This window comes from Bubalus bubalis, chromosome 8 (assembly GCF_019923935.1).
Source record: "Bubalus bubalis isolate 160015118507 breed Murrah chromosome 8, NDDB_SH_1, whole genome shotgun sequence".
NCBI classification, from domain to species: domain Eukaryota; kingdom Metazoa; phylum Chordata; class Mammalia; order Artiodactyla; family Bovidae; genus Bubalus; species Bubalus bubalis.
Window position 1 is genome coordinate 115,402,822 of NC_059164.1, and position 21,130 is coordinate 115,423,951.

Here is a 21,130-nt window from a genome sequence, read left to right on the forward strand (position 1 = left end):
TGTCTAGGGGTATGATTCTTGCTTTGGGTGTGAGAGGGTCCCGGGTTCAAATACCAGAGGAGCCCAGGTTATCCTTCAGGCTTCCCCTGTGGCTCAGCTGGTAAAGAATCCACCCACAATGCAGGAGACCTGGATTCAATCCTAGGGCTCGGAAGATCCCCTGGAGAAGGGAAAGGCTACTTACTCCAGTATTCTGGCCTGGAGAATTCCATGGACTGTATAGTCCATGGGGTCTCGAAGAGTCTGACACGACTGAGCGACGTTCACTTTTCCAGTTATGAAATGTCATGGGAATATGATGGATACATGGTAACTGTGGTTAATAGTACTGAATTGCATATTTGAAAGTTGCTAAGAGGCTAGATCTTAAAAAGTCCTTACCACAAGAAAAAAAATTAGGTGTGGTGATGGATGCTAACTAACTCTTGTGATGATCATTTCACAGTGTTTACAAATATCGAATCACTACCTTGCACACCTGAAACAGACATAGTGTGATATGTCAGTTATACCTCCATTTAAAAATATTTCTGTCTCATTTTCTTAATTTTCTTTCCATACTCCAACATGGGATGGGATGGGAAAAGCCAGGTTTTGAGGGAGCAGTTTTGGTGGGAAAGAGAGGGAAGAAGATTCTGAAGGTATTAATGCCATTTCAAATAAAGAGGAGAAAGAACCATCTTAATGTCGCTTAAAACAGAATTTTAGACTGGCAATAATTTTGTCCACATTAAGCTGGGTTTAATGTCAAGAGTACAAGGATGATCTGTGCCCATGTTCATTTTTAGAGAAAAGCTGTCATTAAGAATCCTAACATAGGAGAGAGCTTCTTAAACCTAAAAAAAAGTGTTATGCCTGCCACTTTCAGGCAAATCCTAATCCAGGTTCCTTTAAACTCTGCTTTTCAATTCAGCTTTGTTTCACCTATTTCTTCCACTTATCTTTTACGACAAATCATTAGTTACGAGTCTTTTTAACCTGTAAACCAACTGCTTGTATGTGCTTGTATATGCCTACTATATGTGTGTGTGTGTGTATATATATAATGCTTATATATAATGTTTCATATATGCAGGCATTGTGAGTAATTTGCATATGATTACGGTAGTAATTGCTCATAATTTTCCGAGTGTGCGTTGAAAACCGGGCTCTTGTTCATTCTTACATGCTATTTTTTATGAATATAAAGAAATGGAAAGGTTTCTCAAATCCCTCCCAGCTTCGCATCCCACCCCCCACTCACCCCCCACTCACCCCCCAGGCGAGGACGTGTACACACACACACACACACACACACACAATCACTGAGTTCAAGCCTGATGCGCTGATGTCGGTTGAAACAGCTCCAGTCCAGTTTCTGCGGTGGCCTGATCCTCGGTGGAGGAGGGAAGCGGCGGCGCTGGGAGCATCCCTCGTGCTCTTCCTAGCGGCCTGGGTTGGCAGTATTTGAATTTGACCCCTCTTGGCGTGCGTGCTCTCGGGAGCGCGCGTCCCCGTGTGGTCCAGGGAGCTAAGCCGCGTCTGGGAACTGTTACGGCCTCCCGGGAGCGGCCTGGGGTGGTGACCAGGGAACACCCGGCGCGATCAGCAGGCAACCCGCCGCTTGGGGTGAAGACTGGGGGTGGGGGTGGGGGTGGAGGGAGGTGGGTCAGAGCTGCGGTGGGGGCTTAGGGGGCCAGGCAGACCCTTTGGCGCGAGGCTGGAGTGTGGGAAGCCGGCGGGATCAGATCCAGAAACAAAGGCGCCCGAGGGGCCACGGCTGGGGCGGAGGCCAGAGCTGGGGGAGATAGCGGAGCCCGGGAAGCCAGGTGAGCCGGCGCAGAGCCGGCCGGCGCCGCGAGTGCCGCCGCCCAGCGAGGTTCCCGGGGCCCTGGACCCGCCGCGGCGGCAGATTCGGACGCAGATCATCGCTGAAACCATGGAGACGCTCCGTGCGTCCCATGGTAACCCGAAACAACAATATTTATGAGCGCACTGCTTCCCGCGCCTCGCCTGAGCCACCGAAGTGCTAGGCGGCGCCCGGCTGTGCCCGGCCTCTCCCTTCCCTCTGGGGGGCGCAGCCGGGAGGTGGTCTCAGCCGATCTTGCGCTCACGCCGGGCGGCAGGCGGCGGTGCCTGTTTGTAAAAACCCAGCGAGCGTGCGCCGCGCACACTGGGCCCGCGGGGAGGGGGCGTGTACCCGGGAGGGGTGCTTCGGGAGGCTCCGGTTCTACCCAGAAGGTTCGGCTCGCTTAACCTTGCTGCGGCTTGAAGCATCCTGGTCCAGCCGGGTTCAAGCAGCGCAGCCTTGTGTGGACGCGCGCGCGCGCACACACAACACACACACACACACACACACACACACACACACACACAGATATACACACACAAGGGCCCGCCCGCACTGTGGTCGCCGCCGGCTCGCCGGGGTCCCCGCCCTTAGGGACCAGTGCGGCGCCCGGCGCCTGGCCCCCGCCGAGGATTCCCCCCCGCGGGCCGCGCCGCCCAGGGTCCCCGCGTGCGCCCCGCGAGTCGCGCCAGCCGCTGTCGCTGGCGAAGCTCGGCCGGCCGGCCCGCCGGACACGCAGGCTGTCGAGCTGGCCCCGCGCCTCGCAGCCTCTTTCCTCGCGCCCCCGCTCCCCGGGCCCGCCGGCTTTTGTTGAAAGCAGCAACACCCCCACACCCTCTTCTCCGTCTTTTTAATTTTTCTTTCCAAGCGGCGGCCGAAAAGAGTTGATTGCTATTGTGATCCGCCCGGGAGTGGAGAGGGACAGGGTGGCGGAAGGGGGACGCCGAAGCGCTGCAAGATTTTTTTTTTTTCTTCCTTCAAAAGCCAACTCCACCCAGTCCTCGGCCGGTCCAATCTCTACTTTAATCATCAGCGAGACAATGGATTAAGTTACTCTTCTCCGGGCCAGAAGTCGGGTTCAGACTTGGGGCAAAATGAAGGAGAAGGCGATGATTAAGACGGCTAAAATGCAAGGGAACGTAATGGTGAGTGCTGGTGGGCGAGGCGCGCGTGGCCGGGAGGACCGGCACCGGGGGACCAGTACTGGGGACGAGCGCGGCACCCCCGGGACTGACCGCGACCCTGTGCGCCACCGCCAGATCCCACCGGAACCCCCCAGCGGCGGCCGCCCGGGTGCGGTGCATCTGCCGCTTGTTTGCAAATTGCAACTTTACGGCCCTGCGTCCCTGTGCTTTAGACAGGTGGCTCGGGGTCCAGGGCGAGGGCGGGCTGTGCGCGGTGGGGAAGGGGCGGCGGAGCAGCCCCCCGCCGGCCGCGCGTCAGTTCCAGCTCGGGGTGGACCTCCGGGGCCGTGTCGAGGTGGTGGTGGTGGCAGTGGGGGGACCCACAGACAGCGGGATCGCCGAGGCCAGGGCAGGACCGCCTGGCCCGGATGCCCGCGCCGGCCTCAGGGCTGCGATCCAGGAGCCCGGGACCTGTTGGGGTCCGCGAAGCCTGTGGCTCACCCGGGGCCGGCGCCTGTCTCTCGGCTCCCGCGGCTGCCGGCTGGGCGGGGCCCTGCTCCCGGGTGTGACAACGGTAACCCGCCCCCGCCCCGCAAAAAAAAAAAAAAAAAAAAAGGCTGACGGTGCCAGCGAGCATAATGATGGCACGTCGCCCCCCGAGGAGGCCCGTGCGCCGCTGGGGACCTCAAGGCGGCAGGCCAGGGGGCACCTGAGTCTTGACAACTTTACTAAGTTGAGGACCCCCCCCCCACACCCGCTCGCCGCTGTCCCGCGTTCCCCGCCAACCCCCGACCGCTCCGGGCCCCGCGCCACCTTGGAGCCCCTGCCGTCTGCATCCCGGCCCCGGGCCGCGAGCCACGGGGGTCAGGGCGCCGGACCCTCCTGGCGAGGACCAGTAGGTTGCCATCTTGTTCTCTGGAAAACTGTGTGTGAGCATGTTTATTTGGCTGATGTTTTAACCCTTTCCGGGTTGCCGTGGCTGCTCCGGAGGTGGGGCTCTGTTTCCACACGTGACTAGTCCGCGGGGTCCTTGGTGGTGAGGGAGGGGCCGGAGGCGGGGGTCGCTGTGAGACTTTGAAGGTACAGCTGGAAACGCAGAAATTCCTTCGGGGGCTGGGTTCCCCTTGGTTGGATCCCAGGGGTGTGGGGCGGGAGCAGGGCTGTGTATGGAAGGACCCAGTCACTGAACCGTTGCAAGGTCTTGCGTTCAACAAAAAGAGACAAGAAATGAAAAATGTATTCGAATTGGACCAGAACCCAGTCGGCTTAACCACACCCACAGGGAGACACCTGTTGCCTCGCAGAGGACCGATCACCCTGCGTTTTGAACTGGACTTCCGGCCTGAGGAGCTCAGTAACTGTTTGAAGGGACTGTTTTGTAGACACCCCCCTCCCCCCCCCCCCACACACACAGCAGACAACAAGCCCCTCATTCCTGAACCTTCATCAGCCTGGGTTTCTCCCCAGGCTTACCTAATTGTCTGTGAAAATACATCTGTGTCCCTCCTTTCCCCACTCCAGTTCTTGCCATTGCATAATTTCATGTATAAACAGGACAGAAACGTGTGTGGAGTACTGTTTTCCAGTTACATTCCCACCCACACCCACAATTCCTCTCTTATGCGATGCCTTAATGTAAATGTAAAACTTGCACATTTAGGACCCCGGCGAGGGAGAAGATTCAGGTTCCTCCTGCTGATAATAATAATGATGATGCTTGATTGATAACTGTTGTCCAGTCAGTATTTCTTCCAGTAACCTTGTAACATAGCACCATCTTCATATATATGGCATTTGTGGCACCTTCATTAAAAACTTTTAAGACTTCCCTCCCACTCCCCTCTCTCTGCATTTACTTCAGAAAAATAAAGAATGAGAACACTGATCTCACTTTCGCTCACACAGTGAACAAGACTGTTCCCCGGGGTGCCTACCGAACACCCTCCTCTGTGTCTGCTTTTCATAAGGGCCGTCAGAGCAGGTCGAACTGAGTCTAGATAAGCCTACAGCCACTGGTTATATTTTCAGACTCATCTGGTTGTTGGCCTAAGAGGAAAATGAGACACAAACTCGCTCAACTTTTCCACCTTCTGTCAATTCCTGAACTGATAATTATGACTCTGCAGTCGGGTTTGCGCCTTTTCTGAAATGTCACATTCCAGCTAAATCCAGGCAGCTTTACTCGAGTGATCATGCCGCACTTAAATCGTTGTTTTGAGACTTCCTGAGCCCTAATTTTTCATCAGTTGTTTGTGGAAGACTCTGGGTAATCACAGCCTCTCCTGGATTCGATGACTGGCAAATTCTTCGCGCTCGCAGCTTGATTGGGATTCAGGTGATACTTTACATTCCCGATGAGGACAGGATGATTTCTTCCGTCACTGACAGTTGAGTGGCTGCACACGTGACTGCTGTGGAAGGGGTACAGCGAGCTGCATGGTGCCCTGTTTGTGCAGCAAGATACACTCAGGGACAGGGACACAGACTGCACCCCCGGGCCGGGCACTCAGAGCTCTCTGGACCCATGTCTGAGGTGTGATGTGTAAAAGGGAGACACTTGGTCCTGCCAGGGTGATGGGCGAAGGGCCACATGGTCTGGACCCATGGTCTCTTGCTCCCAAGAACCGTGACACCTGACTTGCCTTTGCTGTGCTGTAATCCTTAATTGAAAATCTATTTCCATAAAATCTTCGTGAACGTTTTATTCCTTACACGTTGTTCTAGAAGTTTATTGCGGGTGACAGTTAGCTGATTAAGGGAAGGCAAACTCCCTGGTATGCCCTCTAGTCTCGTTTTGGCATAATAAATGAATAAAAGAAAGAACATGGGTGGAATGGCTCACAACTTCTAGCTTCATTCTTGAGGATGGTCTTTTTCATATACTTTATTTCTAATATTGTGAGAATGAAGCCACGTTTCATCTGTAACTTAACACCCTTGAAAGGGATCGAAAGTTTTCCACTCAGAAGAGAAATTAGGCTTTCAAATCACTGTCTTTTCAGATAATCTACATTTGAAAATTTGTATGGGGTGGGGGGATGACTTGCATTTTTTTTCAACCCAGTCTTGCTGTATGACTCTGTTGATATCCTACTTCTTTAACCATGGTTTAAATTAAATGGGCTGTTTGAGGAAGGCAGATCCTCTGGCAGGAGCTCTAGGGTCAGTGGAAAATTTGATTAGCCAGAGGAGATTACTTCATACTCAGTTGCCCTGCTCTGTCTCTGTGAGCTTTTCCCAGACATTGAGTTGCTTCCTGGAGACAGAGTAAAGGTTGGTTAAAGAAAAAAAAAAAATCAAAGTCCCAGGGACTGCCCGATGCCCCGGGTGACAGAGTGCCCCTCCCTTGGTGTGCGTTGGTGCCCTGCAGATGGGGGGTGAATGAGGTTGGCCACACCCTTGGTGACCAGAGCTGTGTCAGGGGAGGTTCAGAAGACAGATGATGAGGGTCAGAGGTCTAAGGTCTGCAAGCCACAGGGATGCCTGAAATCTCATGGTTGAACGGTGCTGCTTTTGAATGAAAGTTGCAGCCTGGGGATTCATTTCTTATGTGTGGAAGCGGATGTTCTTCCTGTGGCCACTGACTGTGGGCTCTGGTCACTGACCAAATGCATCTGTGATGTCATGGGCCTCTGCTCTTTTCCGATCTTCCCGTTCCTGTGTTGGACGGAAACCTGGAGTAGAATTGCCTGCGGTGAGAGCTGTATTCGGGCCATGTGGATACCTCACTGATTCAGTCCTGCTAGACATGATGGCCTTCCAGTGTTGATGCCTGCGCATAATAAACCACGGTGAGCAGAGGAAAGGCTTTGAGGTTTACAGATGAGTTACGGGAACGTGTATGGCACACAGTCTCCCTGCTGTCCGCCCTCCTGGGGAACAGGGACACACACTCGTGAGATGACTTTTAGGGGCGCATCCTCTAGGGCAGTATCTTTCCTCTATCTGAGGGTGATTAGAAACACTCCTGCTTTCTTACTGCTATTGGCATCCTGGCGACAAAAGCCGTGGTGTTGGTTCCGAAGGTGAGCTTGGTGGCTTGTATCCTGGGAGGAATGTACCTTCTTGAAATGGGTTCCAAAACTGTTTCAGAGGTCCCCGGGCTTTGGAGAGTTCTCTTTATCCATGCCAGGGGTGTGGTATCTACACAGGGATTTCCCTACTTCGTACTACTTGTTCAGGGTCCGTTCCCAAAGTCATCAACCCCATCACCAGACTCCTTTTGAAATGCTGATTATCCCATCTATGCAGAAAAAAAAAAAAATACCCAGAAAATATGAGGCAGGTACCATTTCACACACACCTCTTACAGGATTTACAGGATTGGGAAAGGATTTAGACACTAACTTCCAATAAAAGATACACAAAGGTCCTAAGGTTTCTAGGAAAAAGTTCCTAAACCCAGAAAGGGACGTTCAGCTCTGGATGTTTCATAAAATGTCTTGAGTAGAGCTGTGGAGCATGCACAGGGCTGTCTTCACTTGATGGACTGCTGGGTCTTCATGTTGGGACGTGTAAAATACCCAAGTTGGCCTTTTCCTCCACTTGGATGATTACCCTCCCTTCTCTGATCTGTCCTGGCCCCTAATTCTGTTACTACAAACTTGCTCATCTTTTGAGTTTTGAAGTCCCTTTATTATTCCCTGGCTTCCCTGGTAGCTCAGATGGTAAACCATCTGTCTGCAATGCAGAAGACCCAGGTTCGATCCCTGGGTTGGAAAGATCCCCTGGAGAAGGAAATGGCAGTCCACTCCAGTGCTTTTGCCTGGAAAATCCCATGAACGGAGGAGCCTGGTAGGCTACAGTCCATGGAGTCACAAAGAGTCGGACACGACTGAGCGACTTCGTGGTGCGTTTCCAAAACCGTATCTTCACTCACTGGTGAGCAGGTGCTAGGCACGGGAGCCCCCAGGGGTTTGGTGAACAGACAGGTGTTCATTTTCACGCCCAGCATGGACAACTTTTATGAGAAAGGTCCGTGGTCTTGGCTGTACTTTTCTTTTCTTTGAAGAACGTCTTCATGTTCTAATGCGTCAGATAACAGGAGAGAGAATTCCGTTTGTAGCGTACCTTCCACTTACAACTACAATGAGTTTGAAGTTCATGCTTGCTTTGTGATTACTATATGTGTGTGTGTGGTTCCCCCCCCCAACCCCCAGCACCACGAGGCGGCTCTGTGGCACCGGCTGGGTGTCCTGTAATTCAGCTCAGTTGCAACCCCATCTGTCTGGAGAAACCCCTGGTCCCACAGGTGAAGGGCTTCTGCCAGATCGGCTAAGCTCAGAAGTTCCAGGGGACCCCTCCTCTGGTTCCATTAATTCACTAGGACGGCTCACAGACTCAGGAAATCAGTTTTCTTACCGGATGACCAGTGTATGACAAATGATATTAACATACAAATGAAGAGTCCTGTGAAGAGATACCCCCAGGCCGGGTCTGGAAGGGTCCCAAACACAGGGCCTTCTGTCCCTGGGGAGTTTGGGGTGCTGCCACCCCAAATAAGTCCTGGCTCAGCAGCCCAGAAGCCACCCACACCCTGTCTCATGGGGCTTATATTGAGGTTCCATCACGTAGGCAGCATTGATTAGCCATCAACCGCCGATTCAGTCTCTAGCTTCCCTCCCCTCCCTGGAGATCAGAGGATGGCAGATCAGAGCTCCCACCCTCTAATCCAGGTGGGGCCTCCTGGAAACCAGCCCCATCCTTAGGGGATTCCCTAGGGTTGCCTCGTTAACAGGAACTCAGCTGTCCTTTAAAGGGGCGTGTCATGAATTACAAGATAAGGAAATGGCACCCCACTTCAGTATTCTTGCCTGGAGACTCCCATGGACAGAGGAGCTGGTGGGCTACAGTCCAGGGGGTGGGTCACAAAGAGTTGGACACGACTGAGCGACTTGGCACATCTCCCTTTCGGGCTTCCCAGGTGGCACTCGTGATAAAGCACCTGCCTGCCAGTGTAGGAGACATAAGAGACTTGGGTTTGATCCTTGGGTTTAGAAGGTCCCCTGGAGGAGGGCATGGTGACCCACTCCAGCATTCTTGCCTGGAACATCCGATGGACAGAGGAGCTGGTGGGCTACAGCCCATGGGGTCACAAAGAGTCGGACATGACTGAAGCGACTTGGCACACACGCACACGTTTCCCTTTGAAGCTCCAAAGTGATTTCAGGTGCAGAGGACACACGGCGGAACACGGCAACAGGAGGTGCCCCATTGTTCTGCGGGCCAGACGTTCCAAGGCTCTGGGAGCTGTGAACGATGGCTGCAGTTATAAGTCCGTGTGTTTGTCGTAACTCACATCACAGTTCAGTAACTACTGCCCCTGTCCTCTTTTTTATCTGGAGAGGTAAATAAATTGACCCCAGGTCGTTGTTGTCTTTTCTCTTCATTACTTTAAAACAAATTTAATGAGAAGGAAACTATGTGACCTCCCTTGGTGCTGGGAGCCAGTTCTATCGGATTAACAGGACCGCAGCTTAGAGCTCAAGGAAGAACACGTCCCGGACCCCATGGGACACACGCAGATAGCGAGCTGAGAGGTCGGAGTTGGACAGAACGAGCCGGAACCCTCCGTGGTCCCTGTGGCTCTGGTGAAGCTGGGGAGAGGGTTCCATTCGAGACGTGGAAGGTCTGGAATGCTTGGGGTGGGGAGTCTCAGCGTGACGGGACGACGCCCTCAGCAGGGAGGTGACCCTTGAGCAGGCAGGTCGAGAACGGTGGGGTGAGGGCAGAGGCTCCCAGGCTTGCTGCCTGTTCACATCCCCGGAGGGACCTGAGGGACTGCTGACGGCACTCCAGGCTGGTCACGCCACACCCCCAGCACACACACGTGTCCTATACACACACATGCATACACACACCCTACGTATACATATACATCCTATACACACACATGTACACACACTATATACACATACACATCCTATACACACATACACACTCTATGTACACGTATACATCTATACACACACTCTATGTACACACACTGTATACACATACACATCCTATACACACATGTACACAAACATCCTATATATACATACACATCCTACACACACATGCATACACACACCCTATGTATACATACACATCCTATACACACACATGTACACACACACTCTATGTACACATACACATCCTATACACACATACGTACACACTCTATGTACACATATACATCTATACACACTATGTACACATACACATCCTATACACATACATATACACACCCCATGTACACATACACATCCTACACACACATGCATACACACACCCTATGTATACATACACATCCTATACACACACATGTACACACACACTCTATGTACACATACACATCCTATACACACATACGTACACACTCTATGTACACATATACATCTATACACACTATGTACACATACACATCCTATACACATACATATACACACCCCATGTACACATACACATCCTATACACACATGCACACACACACCCTATGTACACATACACATCCTATACACACATGTACACACAAACCCTATATACATACACCCATATACACACACATGCACACACAACGTGTACACACACACATGCATACCCTATGTACACACTCACAACATACACACATGCATACACATACACCAATACCCACACACCAAGCATACAGCCCTCCAACACATATACACATCATGTGTATACACACTCAACACACACATACACACAGGTGCATACATTCCCCAATACCCACACAAGCTCACACCTCAGCACACACATACACACCCAACAGACGCAAGCACACCCTGTCCAACACACATGTACACATACACACACACCCCAATCATACATGTGCACATGCCCTGACACAGGCAGCACATGTACACAAATGTGCACAGAGTTGAGCACGCAGTATTCTGATCTAGTCACTCTGCGTTGCAGCCTGGGTGTTACTGTGCAGTCCAGACGGAGAGCACTCGCTTTCGGAGCGAGTTTATGAATACGCTGTGTCCTCAGAGTCTAAGGAAATCATGCCCCCATTTATAAGACGCCATCACGGTTCGTGGAAAGGCACAGCCTGGTTTCCTAGGTGGTAGAGGAGGCAGAGTGTCTGGAAAGACAGGAAGAGAGCCCAGAATAAGCAGAGGGACGCGGGGACAGCCGCGTGCAGGGCGTCTCAGGATGGGCTGATGGGGACACGGGAGTGTCCACGGGAAAGTCCTCTGACCTCTCCTTTTTTTTTTATTCCATGCCCAGAGGGGAGCAACCCTTTTGACTGTAAGATACTCTTGTTATTTGTGATCCACCTGAAAATTTATTCTAAACCCATGGAGCCAGCAGAGCAAGGAGGGTCAAAGAGGACGTAGAAATTCCGGGATTTGCCATCAGCTTCTGAGTGGCCTCTGGACCAATGGACCATCTTTCGTCCTGCGTAACATCAGGGAACTTGAAAAGCTGACTATGCCTGAAGTCCCTTTCAGCTCCCTCCCTAGCCAGGGTGGCCTGTCTCTTGAGTACCAACCTCAGGAACCTGCTGGAAAAGTAACCTTCATGCCAGAATTAATATTTTGTTAGTACATAATCCCCTCTGCACCAGCTTCTGTGGCATCTCCAGCTCACCAGCCAGCCTCGTAGCATCACTGTTTATAGGCTGAGAAAATAGATGGCCTCGATTTATCCTCTTAATAAGTCACAAAGTCAAGGGCAATCATCACCCAAGCCTTGATGACTCAGGCAGAACCGCGTGTGTGTGCCTGCACGCAGAGGTCTCTGCCCACACACGTGTGAGGCACGCACCTCCCAGATGGAAGTGCTTGCACGGCCGATGAGCAGCGTGCAGGCTTGCTGGATGCAGGCTCTGTGGGCACAGTCACCTCGGGAGCTTGCCTTTCTTCCCTGTGAAGGGAGCGTCACCCCGCTGTGATCACCCCGCTGTGATCACGGTGCCGAGGGTGCTCTGGTTTCCAGGCTGGTGTTACTCATCGGTGACAAATAGAAAGGAACTGCTGGCCCGAGTCCAGCCCCGAGACCTGGTGGCCGACGTACCGGCTGTGACTGGGTCTTGCCGTGGGGGAGAAACTGGGGCTGATGGCTTTTCTCCTTGATAATGGTATTTGAAAAATAAGATTTTCCTCTTTTTTTGCCCCCCAGCCGCTGGTAGGTACCAAATAGTTTTGCTTCAGGTAGTTCTTGTTTTGTGATTTGGGCTGTTGGGGGGTTTTGTTGTTGTTGCTCGGGCTGTTTGTTTATTTTGGAAATGACGCCCCGGTCAGTCCCATCATTGGCAGATACGGTCTCCCATCGCATGACTTTTCTCTTTCTGTGATTTCGGTTGTATGTAGACAGCGTGGAGTGAAACCTCTTACTGGGAGCCCAGCTGTGAACTTGTGTCAGCGCAGCGGTCCCAGCCTTTTTGGCACCAGGGGCCAGTTTCATGGAAGACAGCGTTTCCAGGGACGCGGAGGAGGGGTGGTTTCGGGATGGTTCAAGCATAGCACGTTTATTGGGCCCTTTATTTCTCTTATTGTTCCATCAGCTCCACCTCACATCAGCAGGCGTCAGATCCCAGGGGCTGGGGACCCCTGAAGACTAACAGCCCCGTATGATTCCCACGCTTGAGGCTGAAAAGGGACAAGTAGGGTCCGTCCTTGACTCCATGTACCTTAGGCCAGTTTTCTATACCTTCTCAGTCTGCCTTTTTGGAAAATGAGAGTTAATGCTCTTCAAGTCAAAATTCCCTTTTTCTTACAAAAGGGTTCAATTAAGGGACTAGACTCTGTATCCTCAGGCAAAAAAAAAGAATTAACACATTTTCCAAAAAGTGTAATTATTTATAAAAGAAAACCAAGCTTTTCTGCTCAAATACTGGTTTCCAGATATTTCTGTATCTCAGGCCAAATCCAGTCCTGATAAACTTTCCCTCATAGGATTTTTGTGCAGTTCTTCTTCCTGAGACGGTAAATTGTGCATGTATTTTTCAGATCCTCACTCTTTTTCGTTTCAAACCTAATTATACTAATAGCTTACAGTTTGCTTTTCACCTTTAGAGGCTGTAGAGTAACTGTACATGCACTCGTCTATTATATGAGAACACTCATTGTGTGGACAGGACAAATAGCATTTTTTTTTTTTTTTTAATGGCTGGAACTGCTGAGATCGGAAGAGATGATTGAGCAGCTCCACTCTCCTGGGCCAGGGTCTTTGTAGCCCGGCATGTGAGTTCTTGTGGGCTTCCCTGGGGCTCAGATGTTAAAGAATCGGCTGTAATGCAGGAGTCCCAGGTTCGATCCCTGGGTTGGGAAGATCCCCTGGAGAAGGGAATGGGTACCCACTCCAGTATTCTGGCCCGGAGAATCCCATGGACAGAGGAGCCTGGTGGGCTACACCCCACGGGGTCACGAAGAGTTGAACATGGCGGAGCAACTAACACTTTCGCTTTTCATGTATTCTTGCAGAAACCCTTTTCTCCCTAATATAAAGCCTGCATGTTGGGAGGGAACCTAGAAACCGTCTGGAATGAGACTTCTTCTGAAGCGCTGTCCCTGTGGGATTTCTAGCCTTTTCTGGAACTCGTGGAGGGACTCAGCTCCAGCTGTCCCTGACACGTTCGAGCAAGGCGTTTCTTCTGTTCGCCTGAAACCTACCTTCAGGGAAGTTCACGCAGTCCCAGCTCGGAGCCTCTGAACTGGGAAAGCTGGTCTAATCTTTGCTTTCAGCAACAGTCTGACCTCTCTCCAGACAGCTGTCCCGTGTCTTCTTTGTGGTCTCTTTTCCAGGAAAAACACCTCCATGCCCTTCCTTTTATTTATGTGTGATCAGAGCGACTAGAAACTTAACTGTTAGGGACTCCTTATTTCTATCCATCCATTGCTACCTTATTTCCATTTCTCAGCTTCCCCAAGTCTCTTCCTGTTTTGCTGTTGCTGTTGATTTTACACCTGTTTAAAATGAGCTTACAGAACTATGATTACCTTCAGGTGTGCACAGCACAGGCCATCTTTTCAGAATGAAGCATCATATTTATTTTATTTAAATATATGGTGGTGGTTTAGCAGCTAGGTCAAGTCTGACTCTTGCAACCCGTGGACTGTAGTCTGCCAGGCTGCTCTGTCCACGGGATTCTCTAGGCAAGAATACTGGAGTGGGTTGCCATTTCCTTCTCCAGGAGATCTTCCTGACCCAGGAATTGAACCTGGGTCTCCTGCAGTTGCAGGCAGATTCTTTACCTACTGAGCTACAAGCCTCATTTAAATATACATATATATTTAATTTTTACAATGTTGTGTTGGCTTCTGCCATACAACAACACAAATCAACCACAATAATACATACACCCCGTGGCTCCTGAGCCTCCCTCCCTTCCCCCACCCCTCCAGGTTGTCACAGAGGACCACCTTCTCAACCAGCTGTCCGTCTTCCACCTAAGAGGGCGTACATGTTGATGCTACTTTCTCCGCAGAATGAGGCATCACCTTTTACAAAAAATCTCCAGGGAGGAGAAGGTGCAGACGTCTGGACAGAAAGCTGTGACCTTCACAAACTGGCTTGGAGGGTTGCTTACAGAAAAGAGAGAAGCGATCCTTGATGACAATAATGAGCCTTTTGCAAAGCGAGGGTCATCTCCATCTCACTGATAGGAGGCAGTACCTCCTCAAATCTCTTGCTTGCTGCTTGAGGAATATGAAGCAGTTTAGCGTCATCTGCTAACAAGACACTCCAACAATGCAGAAGTTTAACCTTTCTGTTCCCTTGAGAAGTGTACTAGATGCTAGTGAGAGGTTATCTGCCTCTGGACCTCCTAGTAAGGGAGGGAAGAACGTAACCAGGGGGAGGCAAATTGAAATCACAGTGAGAAAACACCCAGTGAAAGGTGAACATTTATTAAAGATTTATAACCTTACCTTTTGGCAGAAATGGGGGACACTGGAAACCCGATACACAGGTGGTGGTGGGGGGGAAAATCTGAAAATGTGCCTATGATTTCGCATTAGCTGCACATGGATGATACACATGTGTGCACATGCCCTGTGACTCCCTGACTCGCTCCCGGGCCTGTGCGCGTAGAAACGCCTGCAGGTGTGCACCCAGGGACAGCTGCAAGGATGCTGACGGCCGGAAAGCTTGCGCTAGCCTCGAACTGGAGACCGGTCAAATCCCCATCACCGGTAGGACGCAGGATTCCCTCAGTATTTGGTCCAGTGGAGTGCCAGACGGGGCAGAAATGAGGGACACACACTCGAAAGCACAGAAACTTTCTCAAACACGCTGCTGAGCAAAAGAAGCCGGGCGTGAGAGAATACACACATACTGTGTGGTTATGTTTATATAAGATTCAAAGTAGGTGAAGTTAAAATGCCCCATGAGGCGATGCTGACATGGAACCCCTGGCGGGTGGGATAATGTTTTTAGAAAAATTAAGGGAATTCTGACCGCACAGTACAGATCACAGAACCATCACCTGTGGTCGGTGGGGGAAGGGTTATAGCTGGGAGGCATTCAGGGGACTTCTATAATATATTTTTGTCGCTGGCTGTGCTGGGTCTTCACTGCTGCGCACCGGCTTTCTCTAGTTGCGGCAAGCGGGACTCCTCTCTGTTGTGGTGCGTGGGCTTCTTTGTCGTGGAGCGTGGGCTTTAGGGAGTGCAGGCTTCAGTAGTTGTGGCTCCTGGGCTTAGTTGCTCCGCTGCACGTGGGATCTACCCTGCCAGGGGATCGAACCTGTGTCCCTTGCACTGGCAGGTGGATTCTTTACCACTGAGCCACCAAGGAAGATCTCGGGGGACTTTTAAAGTGTGTGAGTCTCCTGCTTGAGCAGAGTTTACACAGGCTGCTTCACAATTATTCCTTCTGCGTCTGTACACTGATGCTGGGCACATTCCGTACCTGTGCTGCATTCTGCAAGGCGTATAGACAGGTCTTCCGATGTCTTTGCATCTACTGGGTGAATGGATGGTCCACATATGGTGGACATAGACCCCTTTTTTTTTTCCAGTGGAGGCAAACCAACCATAGCCCTTAGAGGTCAAGGGACCATGATGTTCAGCGTTCCCTCATGTGTGAGATGAGTCCCACGTGTGAAGGTAACAACCAGGGCTGCCCTATGGGAACCATGAGGGAATGACAGAATCTAGCTGTATGGAGAGAGACAGGGCGGGTCTGGAACCATGAGAAAAAGGGAACATGGAGGCCACAGCTGGAGGATAAGAAGGCAGGGGCGCTAGAGAATAGAACAGATCCATCAGGAGAGCTTAGACAGGCTGGATAATACCAACAGAAAATACCAATACCAGGGTCAGACCACTGACCCTGGGGGGGGCATGTCCTCAGTTGTGGGCACCAGAGGCATCTTCCAAAAAGAGCAGTGCCCATGGGCAGACACCCGTGAGAAAACCCAGGTGATGAGAACCACACTTCCTTCTACTAGAACCCAAGGTCTTGCCTGACTTCTTACATAAGTATAAGTTATCTCTGCAGGTGTGATCAGATATTGTTGAGTTGCTCAGTCGTGTCTGACTCTTTGCGACCCCATAGACTGTAGCCCGCCAGGCACGTCTGTCCACAGAATTCTCCAAGCAAGAATACTGGAGTGGGTTGCCATTCCTTCCAGGGGATCTTCCTGACCCAGAAACCATGTCTCCTGCATTGCAGGTGAGTTCTTTACTGCTGAGCCACCAGGGACACCCCATGATCACATCTTGGGCTTTGCTGATTTGCTTTTTTTTAATTAAAAAAAATTTATTGGAGCATTGTATACATTATAAAGCAATTTTTCATTGCTTTACAATGTTGTGTTAGTTTCTGCTGTACGTCAAAGTGAATCAGCTATACGTATACATATATCCCCTCTTTTTTGGATTTCCTTTCCATTTCGGTCACCACAGACCACTGAGTAGACCTGTGCTGTACAGTAGGTTCTGATTAGTTATCTATTTAATGCATGGTATCAATAGAGTATATAGGGCTTTGCTAAGTCATACCTACATTTCACTCAGATATCCTCACTCTAGAAAGTGGTTTCTGCATCTTGAATAGTGGGCTTTATGAGATCTTGCTGCTGATTCATTATTAAGGAAGAGAGAGATACACTGGGCTTCCACAAATGTTCAGAATTATAGCCACCCACAAGGTCAGAGGTAAATGAGAAGTGTCCTCTCCTGCCGATTCCCCTGGACTGGATTTATATCCTCCTTCGAGATGGTGACCTGCCGTCTCTGCTTTGCCCATGGCAGTCACGTACCTAGCTTGAGGACGCTGAGCCCCGCACCTCGGATAGGCCTGTTGCCCCAGCCTTGCCAGCCCACCGCCATCTCTGCCTGGCAGAAGGAATTCTTTGACACTAAAGACAGTCAGGTGTTGGCTGACCAAGAAAGGGAATGGGTCTTCTCTTACCTCCCTTTGGTTTGTTGGTTCACTTGTTTTGTTTTCTCCTAAATTGTTTTTCTCTGAAACTATAAGTTTGGGTTCATAAGCCTACTGAAGAGGCAAATGACCAAAGAGTTGCTGGTTTCTGGAAAAAAAAGAGGAAGCTGAGTTGATCAACTTGGCAAGTACCTTTTTTTAATGTGAAAGTGAAAGTTGCTCAGTCATGTCTGACTCTTTGTGACCCCATGGACTATACAGTCCATGGAATTGTCCAGGCCACAATACTGGAGTGGGTAGCCTTTCCCTTCTCCAGGGGATCTTCCCAACCCAGGGATCGAACCCAGGTCTCCCTCATTACAGGTGGATTCATTATCAGCTGAGCCACCAGGGAAGCCCAAGAAGACTGGAATGGGTAGCCTATCCCTGCTCCAGAGGACCTTCCTGACCTAGGAATTGAACCGAGGCCTCCTGCATTGCAGGCAGGTTCTTTACCTACTGAGCTATCAGAGAAGTCCCTTTCTAATGTAGACTCACTTGAAAAACTGACTCTCTGTGAATGAAAAATGTTGCCTGCCAGATCAGCAAACAAAGGATGCTGTGCTCATTAAGCCATCAGCCCCCCCAGAAGGTGAGCCCTGAGGGGTCTTAGGGTGGAGAGAAACTGCCAAGCCCTCAGCTACTGCAACCCCCCACCCCCCGCCCCCACCCCCAACATCCTGTGCACCCTGGAGGGACTCAGGGTGGGATAAAGTGGATACTGGCCCCAGAGAGCTGGGTTAGACTTCAGTGAGCTCACTCTCTTGAATCTTTCTATACAAATAAAAATGCTAAATTCATTAACCTAAGATTTCTGGTTTGCTTGAACAGCACTCTTTCAATGTTCAGACTACCTGGTTTTTGTTGCAGCAACCCTTATATACCTTGTATCTTTTCTTACCTCTCAGGAGCAGCCCCTCAGAGCTATCCTGGGTTTGAAGTCCTCAGAAAGTATGCCAAATAAAACAGAATTCTCAGTTTTCAGATTGTGCTTTGTTTTTTTTTTTTTTCCCCACTCGACCTTGCTTCGGTTCTTGGGTTTGGACTATCGCTTAAGTTCTCCAGGAACCTTGCAAGTAGCTGCTTTGCAAAACACAACAGTTGAACCTAATTTGATCTCTCAGCTGCTGCTCTGCTACCGAGAAATGTGTTATTCTCCAAGTGCTCGAGCAGTAATTAAAACCAAGGGTGTTGAAGTCATCAGCACGCACTGATTCTGCTGAGGGGGTGTGTACGTGTGTTTATGTGCGCGTGTGTGCACAGGCAGGCCCGCTGAGCTTTGCATCCTTCATATTATGATGCTTTAAAACCATCATTATAATCTGAAATGCATGCAGGGATTAGCCTGATGTAGACTCTCAGTTTGATTTCTGAAGAGGAACCAGTCATCACTGCTGTTGACTTGAGGAAAAACAAAAAAGCCTAGAAGGTGGGAGGTTAAGTTTTATTTAGGTACTTGCTGAGGACTGAGGCTGGGAGACAGGCTGTCCGTAGCTCTGGGGAAACTGTTTTGAAGAGGAAGGGGAGTGTTGTAGCCATGCCTCCTGGGAAACAAACTCATTCAGAAGGACAATGCAGATAGTGGAGCGCAGTTTATTACACCGGCAGGCTCAAGGCAGAGTCTCCTCTTAGCCAAGGACCCTGACCAACGTTTGTGAAAATCTTTTATACCCCATGTGTACGTGTCCAAACCCACCACTCCAAATTCCTTGAAACTTACATAAACCAAGGAAAATACAATCCCAATAACCCCATCAGTCACGTGCTATGTGCTCAAACAGTTAAACTACTGGCCAATAATCAATAAACCCGAGGTTACACTCCGATAGGTACGGAAAATTTTATGGCCTGTCCGGAGGGGGTCTTATCCTTCTGTTGTCGTTTCCATAGGCACTAAACACAGAGTTCAGAGTCCACTGGAAAGGTGGCCGAGCATGATCAGCATGAACAGGCCTAAAGATGGGTCCAGGCCCTATGAATTCCCTCTTCAGGAGAGGGCAGGTTATACATGATTTTTGGTAGGAAATATATGCCATCAAGCTTACATCTGGGTAAGAGATGGCTGCTAGTCACAGAGATCTCAGGTTAATGATTTTAGTGCTGTGCAGTGTGGGAAGATGCAGGACCGGGGTCACTGGAATTCTTCCTGGAAAGAGGTGTTTCTTCACTAGGGGCCTGCTGGCCCTCAGCCCCAGTGCCTTAGCCGGTTTTCATCCTGAGTTCCTCTCTGGGTGTGCTTTCATCAGCCCTGGAAGGCGTTGGGACTTAGCCCTGTGGAGCTAGGTGCTGAAATGGGTGCTCTCTGTTCTTTGTTCACACTGCGTGGAAGGTCATCCTGGAGAGCGATTCTCAGAGCGTGGTGCCTCGACCAGCTTTCGCTGGGAGCTTTCAAAATGGAAGCGCTTGTGCTCACCCAGACCTAACCAAATGGAAACTCTGAGGATGGGTTTGGCATCTGTGCTCTTTTTTTCTCCTGTGTCCTGATTTTATTGTTTTGCAGCAGAAATCCCAACATAGAATATAATTGCAAATATTCGACTGTGCAAAAGAGACTATTACCCAAGTACACATGGGAGATGTGATTTTCTTAAACTCTTAAACACAGGTCAGCCCTACAAGCACTTGGAGTCTAGGTCCTGCGATTCTGGTGGATGCTAAAATTTAGTTCTAAGCCCAGTTCTTTCTGAGGGGTGGGGGTGAAGGGCCATTTATTTTATTTTATTTTTAAATGTCCATGCTGTCATAGATCAGCACTTTTATGAGGCAATCACAATGAAATAATTTTCTAGATTCATATATAAAGTGCAAACCCAGGGTTTGTAGTTTTATATCCAGAGACCTAAAATTACCCTGTCAAATTGCCATAAATCTTTCCAACTGGCAGGCTCTCAATTTCTGTACTTAGCTCTTAGAGAACCTGTGATAAGAGGCTGCCCAGGGGCGCTTACTCACAGACCATGCTCAGAATAGCCATCCCCTGGTGGACCTTGGAAAGCCTGCCTCACCGATGGGCAGCGTTGCCTGTTATCTGTCCAAATGCCTGGTGGGAAATAAAATTAAAAACAAAAAATCTCCCAGCCCGGAACATCTCGCCCCAAAGTCCAGAGAGAAAGAAGCCAGTTTTGTTATGGCGCCAGTGTGAAATAGCACCAGAGAAACAGGCTGAAACCTCCCTCTTCTGTGTCGCCGCTGCCGCTGCTGCTAAGTCGCTTCGGTCTGTCCGACTCTGTGCGACCCCACAGACGGCTAAGTGGGTTAAAAGGCTGCGTGTCACGTGGTTTTGCCCTGTGCAGTCTGGTGACATCTCTGGCTCTTCTCTACCCAGGAGACCAGGAGGTGGGCCTTTATCTTTCTTGATGATTACTTTTTAGAAATGGCTCCTGGAGGGCCTGGAGGAAATCTGAGTTATGAGACTAGCCAGATGCCTAGAAAACTGCGCAAAAGATTTACAAACAAAATTTGAAAGAACAAAGGAAGAAGTTCTGGGAAAAAAAAAAAAAAAAATGGGGGTTGGGGGTTGGGAGGAATGTCTCTTCCTTATTTTCAATGGAGAGAGTTAAGCTCCTTATTCCCGGTGGTAAAGAACCAGCCTGCCGATGCAGGAGACAGAAGAGATGTAGGTTCTAGCCCCGGGTTGGGAAGATCCCCTAGAGGAAGAAATGGCAAACCATTCCAGTATTCTTGCCTGGAAAATCCCGCGGACAGAGGAGCCTGGTGGGCTACAGTTCAAAGGGTTGCAGAGAGTCAGACACAACTGAAATGACTTAGTACTCACTTATACTCCTAAAATCTGAAGGTGTCA

General features: G+C 50.2%; 1 protein-coding gene across 2 annotated transcripts in view; it reads left to right on the forward strand.

Annotated features, from left to right (window-relative positions):
- The window catches only part of DPP6 (dipeptidyl peptidase like 6), a 1,060,979-nt gene that overhangs the window by 103,128 nt on the left and 936,721 nt on the right, over positions 1-21,130 (forward strand). The window contains exon 1 of one of the 2 annotated variants that reach the window (XM_025292131.3): positions 2,843-2,973. The exons of the other annotated variant lie outside the window; for it this stretch is intronic. Coding sequence (XP_025147916.1) covers positions 2,923-2,973 — 51 coding nt within the window. The 5' untranslated portion in view covers positions 2,843-2,922. Of the gene's footprint in view, positions 1-2,842; positions 2,974-21,130 lie in introns of those variants that run through there. 2 annotated transcript variants of the gene reach the window in all.